The sequence below is a fragment of the Zootoca vivipara genome, chromosome 14, assembly GCF_963506605.1.
Source record: "Zootoca vivipara chromosome 14, rZooViv1.1, whole genome shotgun sequence".
NCBI classification, from domain to species: Eukaryota; Metazoa; Chordata; class Lepidosauria; order Squamata; family Lacertidae; genus Zootoca; species Zootoca vivipara.
In genome coordinates this window covers 3,653,212-3,675,838 of record NC_083289.1, presented here as the reverse complement: position 1 = coordinate 3,675,838, position 22,627 = coordinate 3,653,212, and the positions used below count along the sequence as shown (strand labels likewise).

General features: G+C 44.7%; 1 protein-coding gene across 1 annotated transcript in view; it reads left to right on the top strand.

The window, feature by feature from the left end:
* Positions 1-21,909, top strand: part of TRPM1 (transient receptor potential cation channel subfamily M member 1) — a 62,941-nt gene extending 41,032 nt beyond the window's left edge. Inside the window, exons 17-28 of the mRNA XM_060283006.1 lie at positions 1,082-1,374; positions 2,112-2,340; positions 2,672-2,794; positions 3,528-3,659; positions 4,013-4,141; positions 4,888-5,139; positions 6,029-6,203; positions 8,433-8,453; positions 9,496-9,640; positions 15,030-15,229; positions 16,564-16,696; positions 18,980-21,909. Coding sequence (XP_060138989.1) covers positions 1,082-1,374; positions 2,112-2,340; positions 2,672-2,794; positions 3,528-3,659; positions 4,013-4,141; positions 4,888-5,139; positions 6,029-6,203; positions 8,433-8,453; positions 9,496-9,640; positions 15,030-15,229; positions 16,564-16,696; positions 18,980-20,219 — 3,072 coding nt within the window. The 3' untranslated portion in view covers positions 20,220-21,909. The remainder of the gene's footprint in view (positions 1-1,081; positions 1,375-2,111; positions 2,341-2,671; positions 2,795-3,527; positions 3,660-4,012; positions 4,142-4,887; positions 5,140-6,028; positions 6,204-8,432; positions 8,454-9,495; positions 9,641-15,029; positions 15,230-16,563; positions 16,697-18,979) is intronic.
* Positions 21,910-22,627: the final 718 nt, after the last annotated feature.

Here is a 22,627-nt window from a genome sequence, read left to right as displayed (position 1 = left end):
TTTCAAGACACTCTCTGTCGCCACCTGCTTTGCATGTGACTTGGCTTGTTCTTGGAGAAATACATGCCCATGTGCTCATTCTAGCTGTTACCTTTCTCTGCACCAAGAATGCCTGCATGACTCAATCGCACTTGAAACAGGGATACAGCAGGATCAGCCATGCCTAACAAGGGCTGCTTGAAAGGGCCTCAAGCCAGATCAGCGATTCATCCAGGGACAGAATAGGTGACCCCCCTTGAAAGCCAAATAGTTGTGTTGCACCTCTGCACCGAGCCTGATGCTGAGATGTAACAGTATGACTTGTGTCCAACAGAGGCTGGCTGGAAGGCAGTGGGAAGGGGGCAGATAATCATGCAGAGATGCAGTGGGTCAGCCTCCTCTATAGAGGACACTCTGAGCTCACAGAAGCCTGTAGATCAGGTGCACAACCTGCAGCCCTCCAGATGTTGTGGGACTACACCTCCCATCATCCCTGATCACTGGCTATGCTGGCTGGGGCTGATGGGAGTTGTAGTCCAGAAACATTTGGAGGGCCACAGGTTGTGCACCCCTGCTGTAAATAATGGATTAATTTCTCAGGGATCTCTAGCAATTCTCTCATGGCACTACAGTGTACCTCAGCCACAGTCTGGGAAATGCTGGGTCATTTATTTAGAAACCTGATATTTAGAAGCCTTACGGTAGGTCCTTTTCCAGTGATTTCATTTGAACTCCAACATCATGCCAAATGATTTGAAGGTAGGATGAGTGATGCATCGGTTTGAAGGACCCGCATCTATGTATGTGCCACTTGCACAGGTAACATCTTAAGCTGTGATACCCACAGAAAAGCACGTTGTGAATTTGCAGTGATGCTTTGCATGGAAGCATTGCCATCACCATAAGAAGGCACTCTTGTACTAACAATTCAGGCACACAATGATTTTGCATGCTTGTATTTCCGGCTTCACCTTCAACTTAACAGTGCATGGCCTTTTCCTTAAGCATGTATCTTTATTCATGGGCACAACCTGCAATAATCTGCAGGAAGGCCAGTAAAATGTAGCCTAAATGTGAAATTAACTCAATTGCTCCTTCCTAGGATGATGAACCTCCAACCAAAGGGAAAAAGAAGAAGAAGAAGAAGAAGGAAGAGGAGATAGACATTGATATAGATGACCCAGAAGTCAGCCGCTTCCAGTACCCCTTCCATGAGCTCATGGTCTGGGCAGTGCTGATGAAGCGGCAGAAGATGGCTCTCTTCCTTTGGCAACGTGGAGAGGAGACCATGGCCAAGGCACTGGTGGCCTGCAAACTCTACAAAGCCATGGCCCACGAGTCTTCAGAGAGCGAGCTGGTGGATGACATCTCTCAAGACCTGGACAACAACTCAAAGTTAGTCACCCAGAGTGTGGGGCTGGACTGTGTGGTGTAGCGGTTAGATTGTCAGACCAGGACCTGGGAGACCAGGATTGAAAACCCCACTCAGCTATGAAGCTCATTTGGATGATGTTGGGCCTGTCCCTGGCTCTCAGTCTAAGCCAGGCATCCCCAAACTCCGGCCCTCCAGATGTTTTGGACTACAATTCCCATCTTCCCCGACCAGTGGTCCTGCTAGCTAGGGATCATGGGAGTTGTAGGCCAAAACATCTGGAGGGCCGCAGTTTGGGGATGCCTGGTCTAAGCTGAGACCTTCTGAGCTAAGGCCCTTCTCCAGTTCTTGTTCTGCTTTTTTATATTTACCGTATATATTCTTAGTATATAGTTTATATTTATATTTTCTTAGTACAGTATTAAACATGAACCTGCCCCAATGTTACAATGATCTACTGTTTGAGTCCTTCAGCTCTCTGAAGTTGAATCAGACAGAAGGGTCTTCTCTGTTGTGGCCCCTAGCTCTTGAATGTCCTCCCCAGGAAGTCTCACCTGGTACTGACCTGAAGTCCATTCAGAACCAGCTGAGGACTTTACTTGCTCTGGTCTTCCAGTACAACCTCAAGGCTGGTTTTAAATTTTAATAGATTTTACTGGCTTTACTGCTTTGACCTGTTGCATTGTTCCTGTGATGTTATTTTTACTACCGTGTTTAATTTGTGAGCTGCTAGCCAATCTGGCATTCTTTATCTCTCCAGAGATTTTGGCCAGCTTGCTGTTGAGCTGCTGGATCAATCATATAAGCACGATGAGCAAGTAGCCATGAAACTTTTGACATATGAGCTGAAAAACTGGAGCAACTCTACTTGCCTGAAACTTGCAGTGGCAGCAAAGCACAGGGACTTCATCGCACACACCTGCAGCCAGATGTTACTGACAGACATGTGGATGGGGAGGTTGCGCATGAGGAAAAATCCGGGCCTTAAGGTAGGCATGGACTGCTTAGGCCTGCAGACACCTGGGCTTGCTATATAGGAGGGAGGGGGAAACTGTACACATATGGAGGAAAATGGTACCAGGGGCAGGAATAATACCTCCTCCAGTGCCACAGTCCTGCTCCAGTTCCCCTTCCCTTCAATACACGCTGGCTTAAACAAATAGAACCAAGAGACAGTTGATGTGATCACTGATCTCCAATCAGCCACCTCCAGGAATTTCTAGTTTGGCCCTGAGCTGCATCCTATGCAACTGAACCATGAATTTCAAATCATAAATGGCTCTTGTCATGCCCTGAACCACATTTCTTCCTCTCGTGCAGGTTATCATGGGGATCCTCTTACCTCCCACCATCCTGTTCCTGGAGTTCCGTACCTCTGATGACTATTCCTACCAAACGTCAAAGGAAAATGAAGTCGGGAAAGAAAAAGAGGAAGAAAATGTGGTCAGTGGCGGCCCATCTCTAGAAGCCTCTCAGCACCACAAACATGTCTCACCTTTATTCCCTGTTTAATAGTCATCATGGCCTCCCCAATTGCAAAGAATTCTGAGAATTGTAACTCAGTCAGGGATGCAGAGGATTTTGTATTTGAGATTCTTGCTCTTCCTCAGAACTTCAGCAAGTTCCAGGGAAGGATATTGTCAATCTTTGTTTCTCTCTGTTTTCTTATTTTTCAACCTTAAATTCAGTGTTCCACGTTTCCCCAGCAACCTGCTTTTTAAAAGGGGATAAAATTTCATGCAAATCCATCAACATTTTAGTGTGAGTTTCCCTTGATGAACACGTTTTAAGTAGTTTTGAACAATATACACTTTTCTGCAAACATTTCCCCCTAACTTAATGCATTTTGATGTGCACTTTCCTCTACTGTTCACATTCATTGCTTTTGTCCCACTGTTGTTGTTGTTGTTTTGGCAAACAGGCTTTGCAGGTTTTTGAAGCATGAATAACCTGCACAACCTATTTGACTACATACAAGTCTACATACCTTAAGTAATGAAGGTTCTAGTATGGTTCTTACAACCGAATAATATGTGCCTGTAGAAAAACAAGCAAACAAGCAAACAGGACAGTTGGTCTATGTTCAGACACTTTCTCTCCCCACCCCCTTTAACCTTGAATGGATGAGAGCCCTCTAGTGGGAACAATCTATGATCCTAAGCTACCTGTCTTTCAGGATGCAAATGCTGATACTGGTTCCCGAAAGGGAGATGAAGAAGATGGGAACAAAAAGCAAAGGAGCCTCCCCATTGGAAAAAAGATCTACGAATTCTATAATGCACCAATTGTGAAGTTCTGGTTTTACACAGTGAGTGAAAATCATTCTCATCCTTTTGTGAAAACAACATGTTCCGTTCTCTCCTGCTGATGTAATGTGTCACTGCTGACCATTAGCCATGCTGGTGGGAACAATGGCCTAGAACATCTGGAAAGCTCAATGTTGTGGGAGGCTGGCCTCTCACTTCTTTATTCCCTACTCCAAAATACTGGTAATTACTGGTTTCCAAAACACAACCAAAACTTGTAGGGGGGGGGCAACCCTGCTTTGGGTTTCTAAGCAGAAGTGTCATCACCATTTGCAGCCACCATCATCCAACATCCCTACAAATGAATCAACCCTAAAATGCAGCATGAGGTCTCTTTTTTATATCTTTTTTCCAGATATCCTATCTAGGGTACTTAATGCTGTTCAACTATATAATCTTGGTGCCGATGGATCGTTGGCCCTCACTCCAGGAATGGGTTGTCATTTCATATATTGTGACTCTGGCTTTGGAGAAAGTAAGAGAGGTAATTTCAACCATTCTGGCAACTGTTCTTTTGAAATACAGTGGTACCTCGGTTTATGAACACAATTGGTTCCGGAAGTCTGTTCATAAATTGAAGCGTTCATAAACTGAAGCGAACTTTCCTGAAGAAGTGTGCATGCACACGAAAGCTCATACCAAAATAAAAACTTAGTTGGTCTTTAAGGTGCTACTGAAGGAATTTTTTTATTTCCCATTGAAAGTAATGGAAAGTGGATTAATCTGTTCCAGATGGTCCGCGGGGTACTTAAACTGAAGCGTTCATAAACTGAAGCAAACTTTCCCATTGAAAGTAATGGAAAGTGGATTAATCCGTTCCAGATGGGTCCGCGGAGTACTTAAACTGAAGCGTTCATAAACTGAAGCATGGGTGTAATTGGTTCCGGAAGTCTGTTCATAAACTGAAGCGTTCATAAACTGAAGCGAACTTTCCCATTGAAAGTAATGGAAAATGAATTAATCAGTTCCAGATGGGTCCGCGGTCTTCATAAACCGAAAATTCATAAACCAAGGTTCCACTGTACTCCACCTGCTCTGATGTCACAAGAAAGGAGGAAAGCAGTTGGGGATGCAAAAGCCCCCCCCCACATGTTCACTGGGGTATCTGAATGCCCAAGGGACCTGAAGTAGGATAAACTGGCTGTAAGAAGCTGATAACTCTCAAACTTTTTTTCTCCCATTACCACATTAAACACCTTTCTTCCCCCCTTCTCACCACTTTGTTTTCAGATTTTGATGTCAGAACCAGGTAAATTGAGTCAGAAAATAAAAGTGTGGCTACAAGAATATTGGAACATCACTGATTTGGTTGCTATTTCTGTGTTCTTGGTTGGGGCCATGCTCCGTTTGCAAAACCAGCCTTATATGAGTTATGGAAGAGTTATCTACTGTGTGGATATCATTTTCTGGTACATCCGAGTACTGGACATCTTTGGTGTGAATAAGTACCTGGGGCCTTATGTCATGATGATTGGAAAAATGGTAAGTAACTGTTTTGAAACAGAGAGGGCAGGTGTCATTGCAGGTATTAAAGGATAAGCTGCAGTGGAGCTGCAGCTTATCTGAAAGCAAGAAGCTCTAAGAAACTGAATGGAGAACTGGATACTTCTGGAGGACTAGGAGCCAGAGAGAATTGTTACAACCCCAGATGAATTGGGGTATTTCTGTGCAATGTTTTATCAGATGGCTCTCTGCAACCTTAGTCCTCCATTTAAGCACAAGGGTTTGCTAACAGAAACTTGGATGTAACCAAACATGATCCAGCCAAAGTGATGCTTTTTAAAGATCCATTGAAGTTGATGGGAATGTTAATGATTTAAAACTTGTATAGCCCACCTTTCAGTTTTTTTAAAAAAAACTTACAACATGACTTCCAATTTAAGTGATAACTATATCATCAAAAACACATTGCAGAATTTTTTTAGCAGCAGTCAAAAACAATCAACTATCATTAAATGTGACAGGCAAATAAAAGCATTTAAGCTGCTTACTTGAACTCAAAAACTTTGGTTCCAGATAAATAATCCTGGGGAGACTGTTTCATAATTGGTACGGCACAACAGAGAAGTCCTTTCCATAGCAACTGTCCACCCCCAGTCTCAGAAGAGGGGGCACTGAGAAGATTAACCAAATTATATTTTAAAAGTTTCCATAGGAGTACATTGTCATGCCCTGAGAGTTGGACAGGTATTAAAGAGGTGCAGATCTGAGGTCTGGAGCTGACTGGCTTCATAGGAAGTGATTCATAAATGAAATATATAACACTCTGATCACTCTTCTTACATATAACAGATTATGTTCATATTGTTTTTCAGTAATTTCTACACTGATCCCTTCTTGATATGCTGCTCTACACTCTTTCTTGGTGCAGATGATTGACATGCTGTACTTTGTGGTGATAATGCTGGTGGTCCTGATGAGCTTTGGAGTTGCCCGTCAAGCCATCCTGCATCCCGATGAGCAGCCGTCTTGGAGACTGGTCCGCAACATCTTCTACATGCCCTACTGGATGATCTATGGAGAGGTGTTTGCTGACCAGATAGACCGTAAGAACAGAATTCATAGTAAGATTCTGTTTCCTGTTTCTGAGGCAGATGATCGGGTCCGAATTAATCAACATTTAATTTGGAATCGGCATCACTTTTTCTACTTACAATTATTGTAGTTTTGTCTTTGTGGCAGACATGATTGAACTCTTCTGAACTTTGCCATCGCCCTCAATCAATTCCCTTTATTTTGTAGAGCATGCATATCTTCTTCTTCTTCTTGTTGTTGTTGTTGTTGTTGCTGCTGCTCTCATTAAAATTATTTATTGCCCACCCTTCACCAGCAGCTCCCAGGGGAGGTTGTGGCAATTTAAAATTCAGAATGACAAACAGTTAAAGCAGATTACATATTATAGGGTGGGTCCTGAAAACACACATTTCAGGTGTCCATAGACCAGGGCAAAGAGGCACATCATCAGCATTCACTGAAAGATGCATAATGAAGGTGCCAGGCACACCTCTGCAGGGAGGGAATTCCTGAGCTTAGGGGCTGCAACAGAAGAGGGTAGGGTGCCACCACCCCCAAATTTCTGAGGAAGGTGGAACTACCACTAGGGCCCACTCTGCTGATCTCAACACCTAGAAGGATCTGTACGGAAGGAGACAGCTTCTCAGATATTTGGGGCCAAAGCCCTTTAGGGTTTTGAACACCAACATGAGCCCCTTGAATTCGACCCAGAAATGAACCAGCCTTGTAGCTTGTCTTTTTGGCAGACATGATTATCTCTTTCAAACTGTGTCTTCACCCGCAGCCAAGTCCCTTTATTTTGCAAGCTAAAAAGAAAGAACACTCATATATAATAATTATTATTATTATTATTATTATTATTATTTATACCCCGCCCTCCCCAGTCAAAACCGGGCTCAGGGCGGCTAACACCAATAAAATTACAATAAAACATTAAAAGCAATTAATTAAAATACAGATTAAAATACAATATTAAAATTTAAAATGCAGCCTCATTTTAAGTAGTCCATAAATCCAAGCCATGAGGGAGGAAAACACAGGGGTCGGACTAAGTCCAACCAAAAGGCCAGGCGGAACAGCTCTGTCTTGCAGGCCCTGTAGAAAGATGACAAATCCCACAGGGCCCTGGTCTCCTGTGAAAGAGCGTTCCACCAAGTTGGGGCCAATACTGAAAAGGCCCTGGCCCTAGTAGAGGCCAATCTAGCCACCTTATGGCTCGGGATCTCCAGAATATTGTTGTGAATTCTGTTGTCTTACAGAAAACCTATTTTCTGTCAGCAAATTTGTGTCATGGACCTGTGTGCATCTTGAGTCTTTTAAGAACCTGATAATACAGTCAGCAGGGGGAGGAAATAGTCCCATGAACACACAGTTCTCTAGTGAAGAAGCTTTTGTGTGCCCTACACAGTTAGGAGCAGCTGAGCATTTTTGCACAATAAAATGAGCATCAAGGAACCACCACCATATTCTTTGTAAATGACCCTTGCATGCATTTCTTTCAAGTGGGGTTGTTCAAAAACCATTGTCTCATTTATTTATTTTTAAATGGCATGACTGAAGGTGTGAGCCTTCTGCATAGTTTTAATTTAAAAAAAGAACACCTCAATTTAAGATGGTGTGCATATTTCTAAAGAAATCCAGCTTTTTACGGTTTGTAGCCTTCTTGGCTTTACAGTGTGTGAGTGATGCTTGCTGAAATCTTCCACTAGCAGCCATTCCTCGCTCCCTTCTGGACCTGAGCCATGTGGAGCCTCTGACCTTTGCTGTAGCCTGAGATCCCTCTCCGTGAGGCAGATCTAGACTCAAGAGTATGTTTCCAGAGAGCAAAAAGTGTTCTCAGGGTGGCCACACTGTCCATCTTGTGCAATTGCCTTGTGGTGCTTTGTGCTTGTGGTGAGAGTCTGCCCACGTCATCCTTACATAATTGAAATAGCTTGAATATTTACATGATCATCTGCCAGCTGCCTTTTGTAATTATCTTTTGAGTGCCACAAATACGCTGCCATACATAATGTTTCGGAAAGTCCAGGAGAAAAGGAAATTGCAAGGCCTTCTGGAGTCCTGACAAGAGCCATTGTTTCAGAACATATCTCTTGCCTGTTAAAACATCTGAAGGCCTTATCTTTCTCTGGCAGCTGAGGAGCAACCATATTGTCAGTCGCATGTGTGTTTTTCCTTTTGTACTGTTCTCTTGTTCTTTTATCTCTTTTTTAAATGCTGCTTTTTGCATTTTTATTCTTTGCTTTCGGAACGCTGTGTAGTCTATGCCATGGAAATTAATCGTAAGTCTTTGCAGGGAGTTGACAAATCAATTAAATGTTTTTATTGGTGGATTCCACCCCCCCCCCCCTTTCCAGTGACCCTTTAATTAGAGTTCATCTCAGCTTTAGTGCAATACCTGCCACTGCCATGTTGTCATGACCTGGTCCCCAAATTCGCCGCCACCTAAAACCTCATACACCCACCTTTGCCAGCTGAAGATTTGAGGTGTGGGTCTGGACCCATCAGAAACCCAAATTTTGCAACAGATCTCTGCAGCATCTTAGACAACCAGGGCAGGGTTTAGGCCTATGCTGTTTCCATTGCAATAGTCCAAAATCCCCAGAAGAGGCTTTTAAAGCTGTCCAGCTGTTTGTGTGATTGCTTTTTTAAAAGTTCCAATATCTGTGATAAAGGAAGTGAATCTTGGCTCTGTGGTAGTGGTATGTATGACTCTGGATGTCTTTAAAGGAGCCTGCTTCTGTGAGAAAGGTGCTGCAGAGACCCATTGAAATGGCCCTAAGTCGGTCCTGTCTATTAATTTCAGTGGGCCTACTCTGAGTCAAATGTACACTGACCTGTGTACCCAATTAGTTCTAGTCCCAGCCAGTAAAGCTGTGCTTTCAGATGACCTAAGAAGCCAGTGAACTCTGGACTGTGCCAGGCTCCACCCACCTCATTATGCCCTGGTCCTGCCCACAAGCCAACAGGCTCCACCCCCTCCCCTCACCTTCTGCCCTGACCTGCCAGATTTCACCAGTCTGTCCCTTACCAGATTTTGTCCCACAGAGTTGAATTCCTGTGGGGCTGTGGAGGGTGGGGGGCTGCTATTTTTTGAAATCAGAAGTGTGCATGTGAGGGAGAAAGTAATTGTTTGTTTAAACCCATCTGGGTGTGTTCAGAGGCTGGACTGCCCCACAAAAAAGACTGTTACTTAAGCATGTGCCCTGGGCCCTACAACAACATTGGGCTTGGATCCCTCTGATTTCTATCTTCCCCCAGTTACACAGAGCCCTCGCTGTATGTGCTCCATGTTGAATAACCATAAGCCAATTCCATCCTCAGCTCCATGTGGGGAAAACCTTTATGATGAGGATGGCAAGCGTTTCCCCCAGTGCATCCCTGGCGCATGGCTGACTCCCGCAATCATGGCCTGCTACCTCTTGGTAGCCAACATTCTCCTGGTCAACTTGCTGATTGCTGTTTTCAAGTGAGTGTTTTGCTTACGAGGGAGCTACTCACTCTGGATTCCTTCCTACTGTGAAGAAGTCTGGTGGAGTTTATAATAATATTATTAATATTAGTTTATTAGTGAAGGATCAACTGTGGCCGAAGAGAGTAAGGCTGCATGCATGTACAAGAAATGTTTTTCTCAATTTGGAATTGTTTGTGCTCTTCATCAGCATGCTGCTTTCAATCTAGATGCTACCACCCTGTTGTCAGCAAGGGGGGGGGGATGGAAACTTGATCAGGTTATTCATGCCTTTTCCTTCCTGCCCATGTCCCATAGAAAAGCAAGGAGTGACTGTGATCTTGGTACACACCAGACCAGGCACCCCCAAACTGTGGCCCTCCAGATGTTTCGGCCTACAACTCCCATGATCCCTAGCTAGCAGGACCAATGGTCAGGGAAGATGGGAATTGTAGTCCAAAACATCTGGAGGGCCGAAGTTTGGGGATGCCTGCACCAGACTTTGGGCAGGTGAGAATACACCCCAGCATTGCCAGGCCTGCCTACATCCATCTGTTTTCTGATTAAAACTTTGCGGGGTAGCGCAGAAGCAACCTGCAATGAACATTTCTTTTCGGAATGAAACCAGTTTCCCAAGAAGCCCTTTTCTGGGGTGAAACATATGCAACAGATCTAGACTGTGTTTGGACTGTGTACTCAGTCTCCATTGATTCTAGAATAAAGTGCTGTGTGTATGTAGGACAAGGGCAAGGGAAGGGTAGAGCTTCATCTGTTTAGATCAGGGCTGAAGCATCTGTGCAGGGCTGGCTCTAGGTAGACCCCCGGTGGTGCGGTGCGCCAGGGCGCTGGGCCGGTAGGCAGGGCGCCGCGCGGCAAAGCTGCGCTGAAACCATGATGCACCCTGCGAGGGCAGGGGCGCCAGAGTGATCTCCGCCCCTCAGCACCAGGGCGCGCGACCTGCTCGAGACTGCCCTGCATCTGTGGGCCTCCAGGTAGGAGCTGTGGCCCAGCAATACCAGGAAGACCACACAAGTTGCCCTCCTTGGGTTTCGATGAGCTGCTACTAGCATCAGGTCTCATATGGCTGCTTGCTTTAACACGTACACACAAGCGGGGGAGATGCTTATATTTACTGCTCAATCACACTGTTATCTTTTGCTGCCAGTTTCCAAAACTGGATTGCTGGTGGGTGTAGATCCATGCCATTCTCCTGGGCACTGTGCCCGGTTTGGGTGCTGTCCTTTGAAATCAGACTTGCTTACAAAGCTGTCTTTTATTTTGCTATCTACAGTAGAATATTCAATAGCTGAAAAGGTCGTGCATTTTAAAAGGAGTCACATGCCAGTCGCAGAGCTAAATTTAAAAGGGGAAAAAGAAGAAGAGAGAAAGTGATTCTCTTGCAAGCACAATGGTGGTTATCTGAAGGGACTGCAAATAAAATCAACATTGTAGGAAGTAGGTCATGCAGTTAACCCATCCTTGCTCGGTAGTCACAGGGATGGGCCATGCTTTGTTGCACTGCCAATGCTTCTCTTCTCCTGCAGAAGACTTGGGGGTGCAATTTGTTGACTCTCAAAAAAATGAAAAGAGACACTGCAAGAACAGTGAAAGGGTCTACATGGCCAAACACCATTGCACCAAACTGTCAAGTAGTAAAATATAACCATCATCACCATTAGGGATGAGGGAGAAAAACAATACACAAGCTGAAATGCAGCTACGTTTCAAAATTTGCATTTCCCCAATTACTTCTACAGCCAGTTTTTGGGCATCTGTCAAGAGACAATGGAGTGTGCCTCTGTGGGTGAAGTCCAACAGCTGCATTAGCAGCACTGAAGTGACCACCCTGGGCTGTAAGCCTGGAAAGTGTGTATAGAGGCTGCCCAGATGACAAGACCACCCTCTTGGCCACATTGATGTGGTCCAAAGGAAAGCAGAGCAAGATGTTTGGCAGTAGCTCGGCTGCAGGAGTTGCCAGAAGGAGGTGTACAAGGTGCCATCCAACCATCTTATGGACTCCACTCCAGATTTGTGTAGGGTTTACTCCTTAGCCTTTTCTTCTCCCAAAGATATCCTACAAAGCAGTAGAGGTTTAGAATCACAGTTTTCCTTCTCCTAGAAGGGCTTCCTTCCCAGGTTGACAAGCCCCATCTGCCCCTCACTTCCCTCTACAGCACATGCAGAAACCACCTTATTGGCCATTGGACCCACTCTTGCTTTCATCTGCTCCATCCGCTGGAGCCTGTCTTCACATGCAGGGGAAGTGTCATAGACTGGCAGGGTGCTGAGGAGAGTACACTGGGGGAAGGGGAGCTGGAGTCTGGCCCAGGAGAGGCAGGCAGTGGTTTGTGAGGGCCTATACCAGCCAGGAAATCTAAAAACCCAAGAATCAACTACTGCCCTAAACATCCTCTCCTGGAAGGTAGCCGGCTGGTCCAGATGCCTATCCCACTCTACAGATATCCGCTTCTACCGCCAAAACTTTAATATCATCTCCCTCCAAGACACCATAGCTGTCAAGTTTTCCCTTTTCTCACGAGGAAGCCTATTCAGCATAAGGGAATTTCCCTTTAAAAAAGGGAGAACTTGACAACTATGCCAAGAGACATGGGTGGCTGAAAATCCATCTGTAGGCGCAGACCACCACCCCCGATCCAAACTAGTTTGTTAAGAAAATCCCCAAACTCGGTTCCTCGGGTGATTCTGGGTCATTTCTCTGTGGTAGCTTATCTCAAAGTTTTTAGGTGTCTATACGCTTACCGCATTTATAAATTTTAAATTTACTGTTGTACAATGTTTTAAATGTTTGTTTTCCATCTGGGATTGTAGCCCCAGGTGTGTTTTATAAGCTGGTCTCCGACTGCAATAAATTATCATACTCATACCAGCCAGGAGGTGAGAATCAAGAGACAGGAGAAGTTTCAGAGCTGGAGAAAGAGGAGGAAAAGGCAGGCCAGGCAAGTGAAGGACCAAGTGCTTCCCCACCCTCTCCTGCACCACTGTCTCCCAGAATCAGGAGGGAATTGAAGTGGGAATTGAAGCAGAGGAAGTTTCCATGCAGGCGTAGTCTCTGGCTACATGCGTGCAGCCCAACTTGGGAAGGTACATAAACTGGTAGGGGAGGAGTGGTTCCCAGTTGCTGCAACTGCTTCATAGAGTGTGGAACTGGGAGTAGCTGCCTAGATGCTAGATTGATGTGTGTAGGTATCTGGAGCAGTAGAAGCAAATCAACTATGTTATCTTTGACCAGGCATCCCCAAACTGTGGCCCTCCAGATGTTTTGGCCTACAACTCCCATGATCCCTAGCTAACAGGACCAGTGGTCAGGGATGATGGGAATTGTAGTCCAAAACATCTGGAGGGCCGAAGTTTGGGGATGCCTGTCTTTGACAATAAAGAGTGAACTCTCTGCCATGCACATTCCTTTGACTGGAAGCACCGTTGACAAAGTCCCTAACTCACCAAGGTTTTGAGACCCATCACCTACCTTCATCTGGTTTAGCTGGCCAGTTAAAACCCTTCCTGGGTTGTGGCTGCTGTTGCATGCTGACAGCTTCTAGGAGCCACCAGTGAGAACTGAGTGCAGGATGGAGACCAAAGGTGGACAAACAAACCCAGAAGGGACATCTCAGGCTGTTGGTCTCATGTAATCCCATTCCTGAAGAGATGCAATTGCTATGGATTTCCAGTCAGATTTCTGAGAGTAGATTGATCAGTGTGGCCTTCCCAGAGGCAATACTCGGTCAGAGTTTTGGACTTGACAAAAGGGATATGTCTCCATGGTAATTAAGATGGCCCCAAGAAGCTAGGAGATGGTTAGAGAAAATTATGCATCCTTATTTTTTCCTCTAGCTGGGGATGGCAGAACAAGCTACCTGTGAGTAACAGCAGACTAAAGTTTTGTACTAAGAGAGACCCAGATAACTGAAACAAGAAAGAGTTTTGGGTCACCTGAAAGACTAACAAGTTTATCATGGCGGAAGCATTTGTGGGCTCAAACCCAATTCCACGAGTTCAGGAACACTTGCGCCATAACAAATTTGTTAGTCTTAAGGTGCCACAAGACACTTTCATATTTTTGCTACACAGCTGCCCCTCTGGAAGTGTTTTTCAGAGAGAAGAGTTTGGGATCCATAAGCAAACAGCATCTGGGGGTGCTAGCTGCCTCTTTCCAGGTCTGGTGGACTTTGTGCTTCTACCTATGCTCAACCTGTCCACTTGTGAATGAACTCAAACACTACAAAATGCCAATATGCTTCCAGTAACCTGGTTTAGCACACACCCTGCACTACTGGCATGCAGTCCCCAACAAATTGACCCCCAGGGGAATGCAGTCCTCAGCAGAAAAAAAGGTTCCCTGCCCATTTTCTGTGAACCAAGTTCACAGAATATATTTCTGAGAGAGATTTGCAAACATTGCTATTTAGGTCAAGCTGATGAGCATTTTAAAAAGCAAGACAATGTAGAGCTTCTATGGGCTTTGATGTTACAAAGGGCCTTTCATGGGTTGAATGTTTAATGTCACATCAAACGCCAGGATGCGTTCTTTGCAATGCTCAGTTTGAGCCATGCTTCAAATAATCGGCTCCAAAAGAAATGATATTTTGCAGAGGTCCTTTTGGCAGTGGGCAACTGGTGCAACTCTCTCCCCAGTGGTTGCCCTTCTAGTCCATACTGAGACATTATCTGGGCATGAGAGCAGCAATTGCTGGGCACCACCCTAATCTTGAAATCTCAATAGAACAAATCTGCCAATTTCAGTTCCTCATTTTTCCAATCTGAAGTTCAATTTGCCTCATTTCTGCATCAAGTTAGGGATTTCTCTTTTTTCTTTTAAAAAGGATCACACAAAAATTTGTCTGCACTTTTGTGTGCATTCCTTCTGATGAATTTTGGACATAATTTTACCTAATATATGAATTTCTGCAAACAGTTTTCCCAATATAATGTATGTTTTTAAGGTTATTTTCACTTATAAGATGCACTTTCATGCGCACTTTTTGGTTGGAGAAGTGTCTTGCAAAATTTAGAGAAGTGCGAATTTTACAGGGTAGCTGTACTTCAGTTTCCTTATTGTTTCAGGAAGTGTGAATTAGGAAGGTTAACTATTGCAAACTGAATCAATCCCCTTCGGTCCCTAAGCTCATGGAGAACTGGTCCCACTTCTGTTTGATCTGCACTATCTATTTCTGAACAGATGTCATCATTTGCATGGCGAGGCACATAGGGTTCACTCTGAAGGCAACTTCCCCTCTCTGTGTCATGTTCTCATCCTGCCCCCCAATGTGGCAACTTTAAACTGGCAACATGTGAAGAGAGGGCAGAGTTCTCGCAAGTTTTACTTAGCTCTCTGGCAATTTTGTAGTGAAGCTATTCAACAGGAGTATGCTGGCTGTGTCTTTTGCAGCAACACCTTCTTTGAAGTGAAGTCTATCTCCAACCAAGTCTGGAAGTTCCAGCGATATCAGCTGATCATGACCTTCCATGACCGGCCGGTGCTTCCTCCACCAATGATCATCTTTAGCCACCTTTACATCATTATAGTTCGTCTCTGCTGCCGCTGCAAGAAACGAAGAGAAGACCAAGATGAACGCGACCGAGGACTGAGTATGGGGGGGGGCATTCTCTCTGTGCTATGTCTGGATTGACTGGGCACCATAGCAGGGGTCAGGCAGGGGGTTGAAGGTCCCATCCATAGAACACCTGCAAGCAGGGCTCCAATTGGGACTTTCTGCCCACCTTTCGTTTTTGAAAGGTGGGCAGAACTCAGAAACATCCCCCATCTATAGCCACTTTACTGCCTCATGCTGCTGTGTGGGGAGATCAGGCTTAGTTGGACTAAATCAAAAGCGGGTGGGGAATCTGTAGCTGGACTACAACTCCCATCATCCTCAATTGCTATCCAAAGTGGCAGGGGCTGATGGGAGCTGTAGATGCGGGAAATGGTTATGAAAGGGATACACAGAATGGGATAGGATATTGAAGGGATAATCTGTGTCCCTGAGTCAGGTGAACCAGCCCTAAGGGTGCAACATTGAGCACACTTTCCCATTGAACATAGCGAGTAAGCATGCATAGGATTATTTATGCATGTATTTCATAAAATTCATGGAGCACTTGAATGTTAAAGAAAAAACCCTCAAAGCAGTTTACAAAAAGGATGTCTCAATAAATACGGTGGGCTTGTTTCTGAGTAAGGGACGCGGGTGGCGCTGTGGTCTAAACCACAGAGCCTAGGGCTTGCCGGTCGGAAGGTTGGCAGTTCGAATCCCCGCGATGGGATGAGCTCCTGTTGTTCGGTCCCAGCTCCTGCCCACCTAGCAGTTCGAAAGCGCATCGAGTGCAAGTAGATAAATAGGTACCGCTCCAGCGGGAAGGTAAACGGCGTTTCTGTGTGCTGCTCTGGTTCATCAGAAGCGGCTTTGTCATGCTGGCCACATGACCCGGAAGGCTCCCTCGACCAATAAAGCGAGAGCGCCGCAACCTTTACCTTTACCTTTTTACCTTTACCTTGTTTCTGAGTAAACATGATCAGGATTGAGCTGTTGATATTTTAGACTACTTTCCAATAGTTGAAACCAGGCCTCAAGTTTTGCTGACACAGGACTCCAGAATGGATTTTAATTTCAGCAAGGGACAGTGTGCAAACCACCATACCATAGAAATTCAGAGTATTTAGCTACTGCCTGCTTGCCAGATTTTTGCTATATGGCTACAGGCTAGAATATGCACAGAACTGTACCTTAACAGTGCAAGCCTCACCATGTCTCCTCAGATCTATTTACTCCCAGAAAAGTGGGGTTAGGCTTGCAGCATTAGAGCCTAATGTTCATTACAAGTAGCCTGAAAATGCACATTGAGGTGTTAGTAGTCTCTTCAGAATTTAGGGGGTTTGATAGACAGGGTAAAATACGTGCTTTCCCTGCCTCAATTTCTTTCAGAGCTGTTTCTAAATGATGAAGAGTTGAAAAAACTGTATGAATTTGAGGAGCAATGCGTTGAGGAGTATTTCCGACAAAAAGAAGATGAAGAACAGTCATCAAATGATGAACGTATCAGAGTTACTTCGGAAAGGTAGCCAGTGGATTTGTTTATTTTTCTTGCCAGTTGCAGTGGGCAAAGAGGAAGCATGGACTTCAACACTAGGGTCCTTTGGAGATGTTGAAGGAAAGAGTAAGGCAACACAATAAGTTTGAGATTCTACTTTAAGATTGCCAATAATAAATCCTTCTCCTCCTCCGCCTTCTTTATACCCTGCTCATCTCACAGTGCAATTACCCTAATGTATGTAATATATAAAACGACCCAGGTGGCGCTGTGGTTAAACCACTGAGCCTAGGGCTTGCTGATCAGAAGGTCGGCGGTTCGAATCCCTGTGACGGGGTGAGCTCCCGTTGCTTGGTCCCAGCTCCTGCCAACCTAGCAGTTCGAAAGCATGTCAAAATGCAAGTAGATAAATAGGAACCGCTACAGCGGGAAGGTAAACGGTGTTTCCATGTGCTGCTCTGGTTTGCCAGAAGCGGCTTTGTCATGCTGGCCACATGACCTGGAAGCTATACGCCGGCTCCCTCGGCCAATAATGCGAGATGAGCGCACAACCCCAGAGTCGGTCACGACTGGACCTAATGGTCAGGGGTCCCTTTACCTTTACCTTTATGTAATATATACATTTTTGTCTATATACATGTCTACTCAAAGGCTCATTAAATTCAATGAGACTTATTCATAGGGATGGGGGAGAAATTCAATTCAGTTCACATTTAAATGTAAATCTACAATATTTTGAATCAATATATGAACTGCAACATGGCAATCCTTCGGAATTTGCACTTATCTAAATTTTGCAATTTAGGGACGTGGGTGGTGCTGTGGTCTAAACCACAAAGCCTAGGGGTTGCCGATCAGAAGGTCGGTGGTTCAAATCCCCGCGACTGGGTGAGCTCCCGTTGCTCGGTCCCAGCTACTGCCAACCTAGCAGTTCGAAAGCACGTCATAGTGCAAGTAGATAAATAGGTACTGCTCCAGCGGGAAGGTAAACGGTGTTTCCGTATGCTGCTCTGGTTCGGCAGAAGCAGCTTAGTCATGCTGGCCACATGACCAGGAAACTGTCTGCTGGCTCCCTCGACCTATAGAGCAAGATGAGCGCCACAACCCCAGAGTCGGTCACGACTGGACCTAACAGTCAGGGGTCCCTTTACCTAAATTTTGCAATGTAGTTCTCCAACCGATGTTGGAAGTCATATATTGGGATAAATTGTACATACTAGTGAATATGTTCATGAAAATCCAAAAATGTATATATTACATACATTAGGGTAAATTGTGCAGAGTGTACTTTCATTCTACACACTTAAGACAAAGGGGAAGTAAGGGAGAAACAAGCAGAACCTGCTCAGTGGTAACATGAGTTTGCTGGTAGTTGCCCCTAGGTAAGGAAGGATCTGCCAATTTCATTTCTTTGTTTCTCAATTTTACCCATCTTAAATTCGGTCCTCTATTCCACAGCAATTTGCATTTTAAAAAATCTCATGAAAATTTGTCAGCATCTAAGTGCAATTTTCTCCCAATAAACACATTTTGGCACATAGTTTTGACTAATATACTCATTTCTGAAAACAACTTGTGTGGTTTTTTTTGTTATTTCCACTAACATATGTATTTTGCACACATTTCCTCCAATCACTGTTGTACGCACTACTTGGTTGGACATCTGCATCCCAAAATTCTGAGACATACAAATTTTGAGGAGGGTTGTGCTTGGGATCACATATTGGTTTGAGGGTGTGAATTAGGTCAATTTTCATTCAAATGCAAACAAAATATAATTTCTTCTTACTCAGGAAGTTGGGATGATTTGCAAGGTGTCACCACATATGCTGGGGATCACATGCTGCCTGTGGGCCCTCTGGCAGCTTGGCAGTGCCCACAGTATCATAGAATCATAGAGTTGGAAGAGACCACAAGGGTCATCCAGTCCAACCCCCTGCCAAGCAGGAAACACCATTCCTGACAGTACCATGCAAAAATATTCTAAATATCGTAAGAATTCAACCAAAGGAAACTGCAGCAGAGGAATGTGAGATGTCCAGCCAAAATACTGTTATAATCCTTCCAAGTTATTCTAACACACTCTGGTTCTTTTCTTTTCTTGGTTTTATTATAATTAAGTTTGTGGCAGCCAATGTCATGAACAAACGAGTAATAACCTACTGATTAACTGAGTAAAACTGGAAGCTCTAATAATTAATAAAACAACTGCCCTCCTCGTAAGTACTGTTCTGGGCTAATAATTACAGTGCAGGACAAATCTGTGTTGCTTAATGAATCTTAACCCCCCCCCCCATTTGAATTCTATAGAGTTGAAAACATGTCTATGAGATTGGAAGAAGTGAATGAAAGAGAACATTTCATGAAAGCCTCTCTCCAGACGGTTGACCTTCGACTTTCTCAGCTGGAAGAACTCTCTGGCCGGATGGCAAATGCTCTGGAGAAACTGGCAGGCATCGACAAGGCTGAACTGACTCACACACGTTCCCGGGCATCCTCGGAATGCGATGCTGCTTACCTCCTCCGGCAAAGCAGCGTAAACAGTTATGATGGCTACATGTACAGGTACCATGGCGATGACCTCGCCTATGATGACCTGCCTACCCCAATGTCTCCAGCCTTGGCATTGCGTAAAGCGGATTCAAAGCTACAGCTGGCTCCAGAACACCAAGGAAGCACCCCCTCTGCCGCAAGCGCAAACACAGTGGCCTCTACAGATCACAGCAAAAACACTTTAGATGTTACGCAGAATGTTTCTCTATCCCGTTCTGGCTCAGTTGACAGGCAGGAACATTGTAAGAATGAAGTGACCACACCCCAAACTCTCAACCAAATGGATATGGTTGTGAATGGGAAGCCTGGAACTGGGCCAAAAATTCAGAACCCTCATTTAGCGTTAGAAAGGACCAAATTAGAAGCCACCATCTCCTATCCCTTGGACAAACCTAGGGCAATGAGGTACTACCCTTCTGAAACATTCAACGCTTGCGAAGCAACCATGATGAAATCAAGGAGTTACATATTTGCACAAGGTGGAAAGATGGTTGGAGGAGTTAACAACCAGACCATTATGGACCAAGAGTATAGGACCATCATGGATGAAGTGTGCCCTTCCACAATTGAACAATGGACTGCCGAGTGGAAGTATGAGGTTCAGCAGAAACTGGCTAGTGAGCCTCCTCCTGAATATCCTGGCATTGTGTCTGAAGCGGAGATGCAAGCCGAGCGGAAACAGCTACTGACTGACACTGAAGAGGACAGCGATGTTGGTGAAGTGGTGGGTCTCAGTGCCTCCCATCCTTCCTCACCTGTCACCAAAAGGATCTACACAGACAATTTTTTGTCAGTGGAATCTGACAGGACTTGTGGTTTTCCTTCCGTACGGTCAAAGAGTTTACACAGCCATTCTCGAAAACCCAAGTCCATTAAGGACAGGCTTAATAGACCGGGACATGCCAGCAGTGTCAGCAGCCTAGTGGTGACCTGTGGGACTGCAACGGAAGAGCAGAAAGCAAAACAAGAAACTGCATCCGCAGAAACTGAATGCTAAAATGTCCTTTTCTCAACAAGCAACAGTTGGGAGATATGGTTAAGCCAGGACACCACAGGTTGTCCCAAAAGCCCATCCTTTAAAGAGCCAGTTTGCATTTGGTAGCTCACTGTGTTCGCTTTTGCAGATGCATTCATGTCCAACTGTTCCTGCTTCAAAGCACTTCCTGCTTTTGTGAAGGGAAGGTGTGCCCTCCCTGAGGGTCATAGCTACCTCTGGAGGGCACGGCCAACAGTATCAACATGGATTCTTTAATTCATTATGTCAATGATTCTAAAAGCAATGTAGTTCAGTGAACTGGAGGCTGGATCCTCCTGACCCATAAGAGCACCACTGCTTAAAACAGGCATCCCCAAACTGCGGCCCTCCAGATGTTTTGGCCTACAACTCCCATGATCCCTAGCTAACAGGACCAGTGGTCGGGGAAGATGGGAATTGTAGTCCAAAACATCTGGAGGGCCGAAGTTTGGGGATGCCTGGCTTAAAACAAAGGTTCTCACTGAGGGATTGACAGGCGAATAACATTCTTTGTGGGCTTCAGGGAAATGCTGCAGAATGAATCACCGAGAGGCCCTTTTTTAACACACATAAAAAGTGGCACAACCAGCAGCTCTTCTTCCTGCAAAAGTGAATGTTGTGTGTGGCAAGTGTATACAGTATTCCCTCAGCATAGTATAGCTATCAAGGATATACGCACATATAACACTGTATGTGATCATTCCTGTATATACCCGCTGCAAACTCCCTACACTGAGGATCCTTGAAAGACAGCATTCCCATATCTATAGTGGCACCAAGGAAGAAAGGGGGGGGGGGAGAAGGAGTACCTTCTTGAAGAGGTATGAGTTTGTGTGCGGAGTCTTACTGTCACTATTTTTACACCATTGTTGTTGTTGTTCTGGTCAGCCAGTTTGGGCTAGTGGCAATCAGATAAATATTTTTTTCAGGCACAGTTCAGCCAACTGCAGACTTAAATAAATGTGTTTTCGGGAGGCGGGCTGCACCCACAAATAAGCCTTGAATTTAAAGATGCAGCTTATTTGCGGGTGCATCTTATATTCAGGCCAATACAGTAACTTTTAAGCTTGTGATTTTACTGTTTGGGGAGGTTTTCGCTTCAGGTGATTCCCAGACCTCAAATGCTATCATGTGACTCAGCAAGTAACGTCCTTGGTTTAAGGCAGTGCTGTTTTTTGGTGATCCGCAAGCAAAAGGTGAACGACAAAAATGTGGACTTGAAACTTTAATTGCATCTAAGGGCAAAACTAGATGTTACACTCAGATGCACATGGCATTACTTGGCATTATTCTTTATATTGAAAAGATTATTTCTGGAAATGCAGTCAAGATTGGAGAAATGGCAGAGGCAAGAAGTGTAACTCACACCCGTAAAGTCAACTCACACCCGTTACAAATGATGTTCTCTCTCCACAACTTTCCCAACTGCATCTATGCCTTTGCAAATGAACATTAGAACTTCCATGACGGGGGAAAGCCAAGGTGGCGGTGATCTCCAGCAGCATAATGGGTTGGGGGAGCAACCTTGTCCAATCCCAACTGCCCTTCCAAAAGCTGATTTTTCTGCTCAAAAAGTGGCATCAGGGTAGGGATGCACAAATTTGCCTGATTTGGCTTCTCTTGGTTCTATTTTTTTCCACTCTTAAATTCAGTTCTCCACACACACACACACACACACACACACACCAGCATTTTTTTATTAGTCCTTATGAAAATTCAGCAGCATTTCAGTGTGAATGTATCATAATACTGTATACAAATCTTTGTATGCCTAAAATACACACTTTTGCAAAAGTTTCCCCAAATATACTGTAATGTATTGTGTGCTATTTTCACTATTCCATGCATTTTTATGCACATTTTAGTACTGTCGTACCTTTAAACGGAATCAAAGTGTGGCTTCTGATTGGCTGCAGGAAGCTCCTGCAGCCAATTGGAAGCTGTGGAAGCCCCGTCAGACAGTCAGTTTCCAAAAATAGTTCGCAAACCAGAACAGTCACTTCCAGGTTCGTGGGGTTTGGGAGCCAAAACGTTCAAGAACGAAATTGTTCAAAAGCCAAGGTACGATTGTACATGCATTTTTGTAAACATAGGTTGGCTAGAGAACCACACTGCAAAATTCAGAGAAGTGCTAATTTCAAAGGAAGGCCACATTTCAGTGTGTATTGTTTCAGAAATTGTGGGTTAGGATAGCTAATTAAGATATTACTACTAATCCAGAATACGGCAGCTAGACTTGTGACTGGGAGTAGCCACTGGGATCATATAACACCAGTCCTAAAGGATCTACACTGGCTCTCAGTACGTTTCCAAGCACAATTCAAAGTGTTGGTGCTAACCTTTAAAGCCCTAAGCGGCCTTGGCCCTGTATATCTGAAGGAGCATCTGCA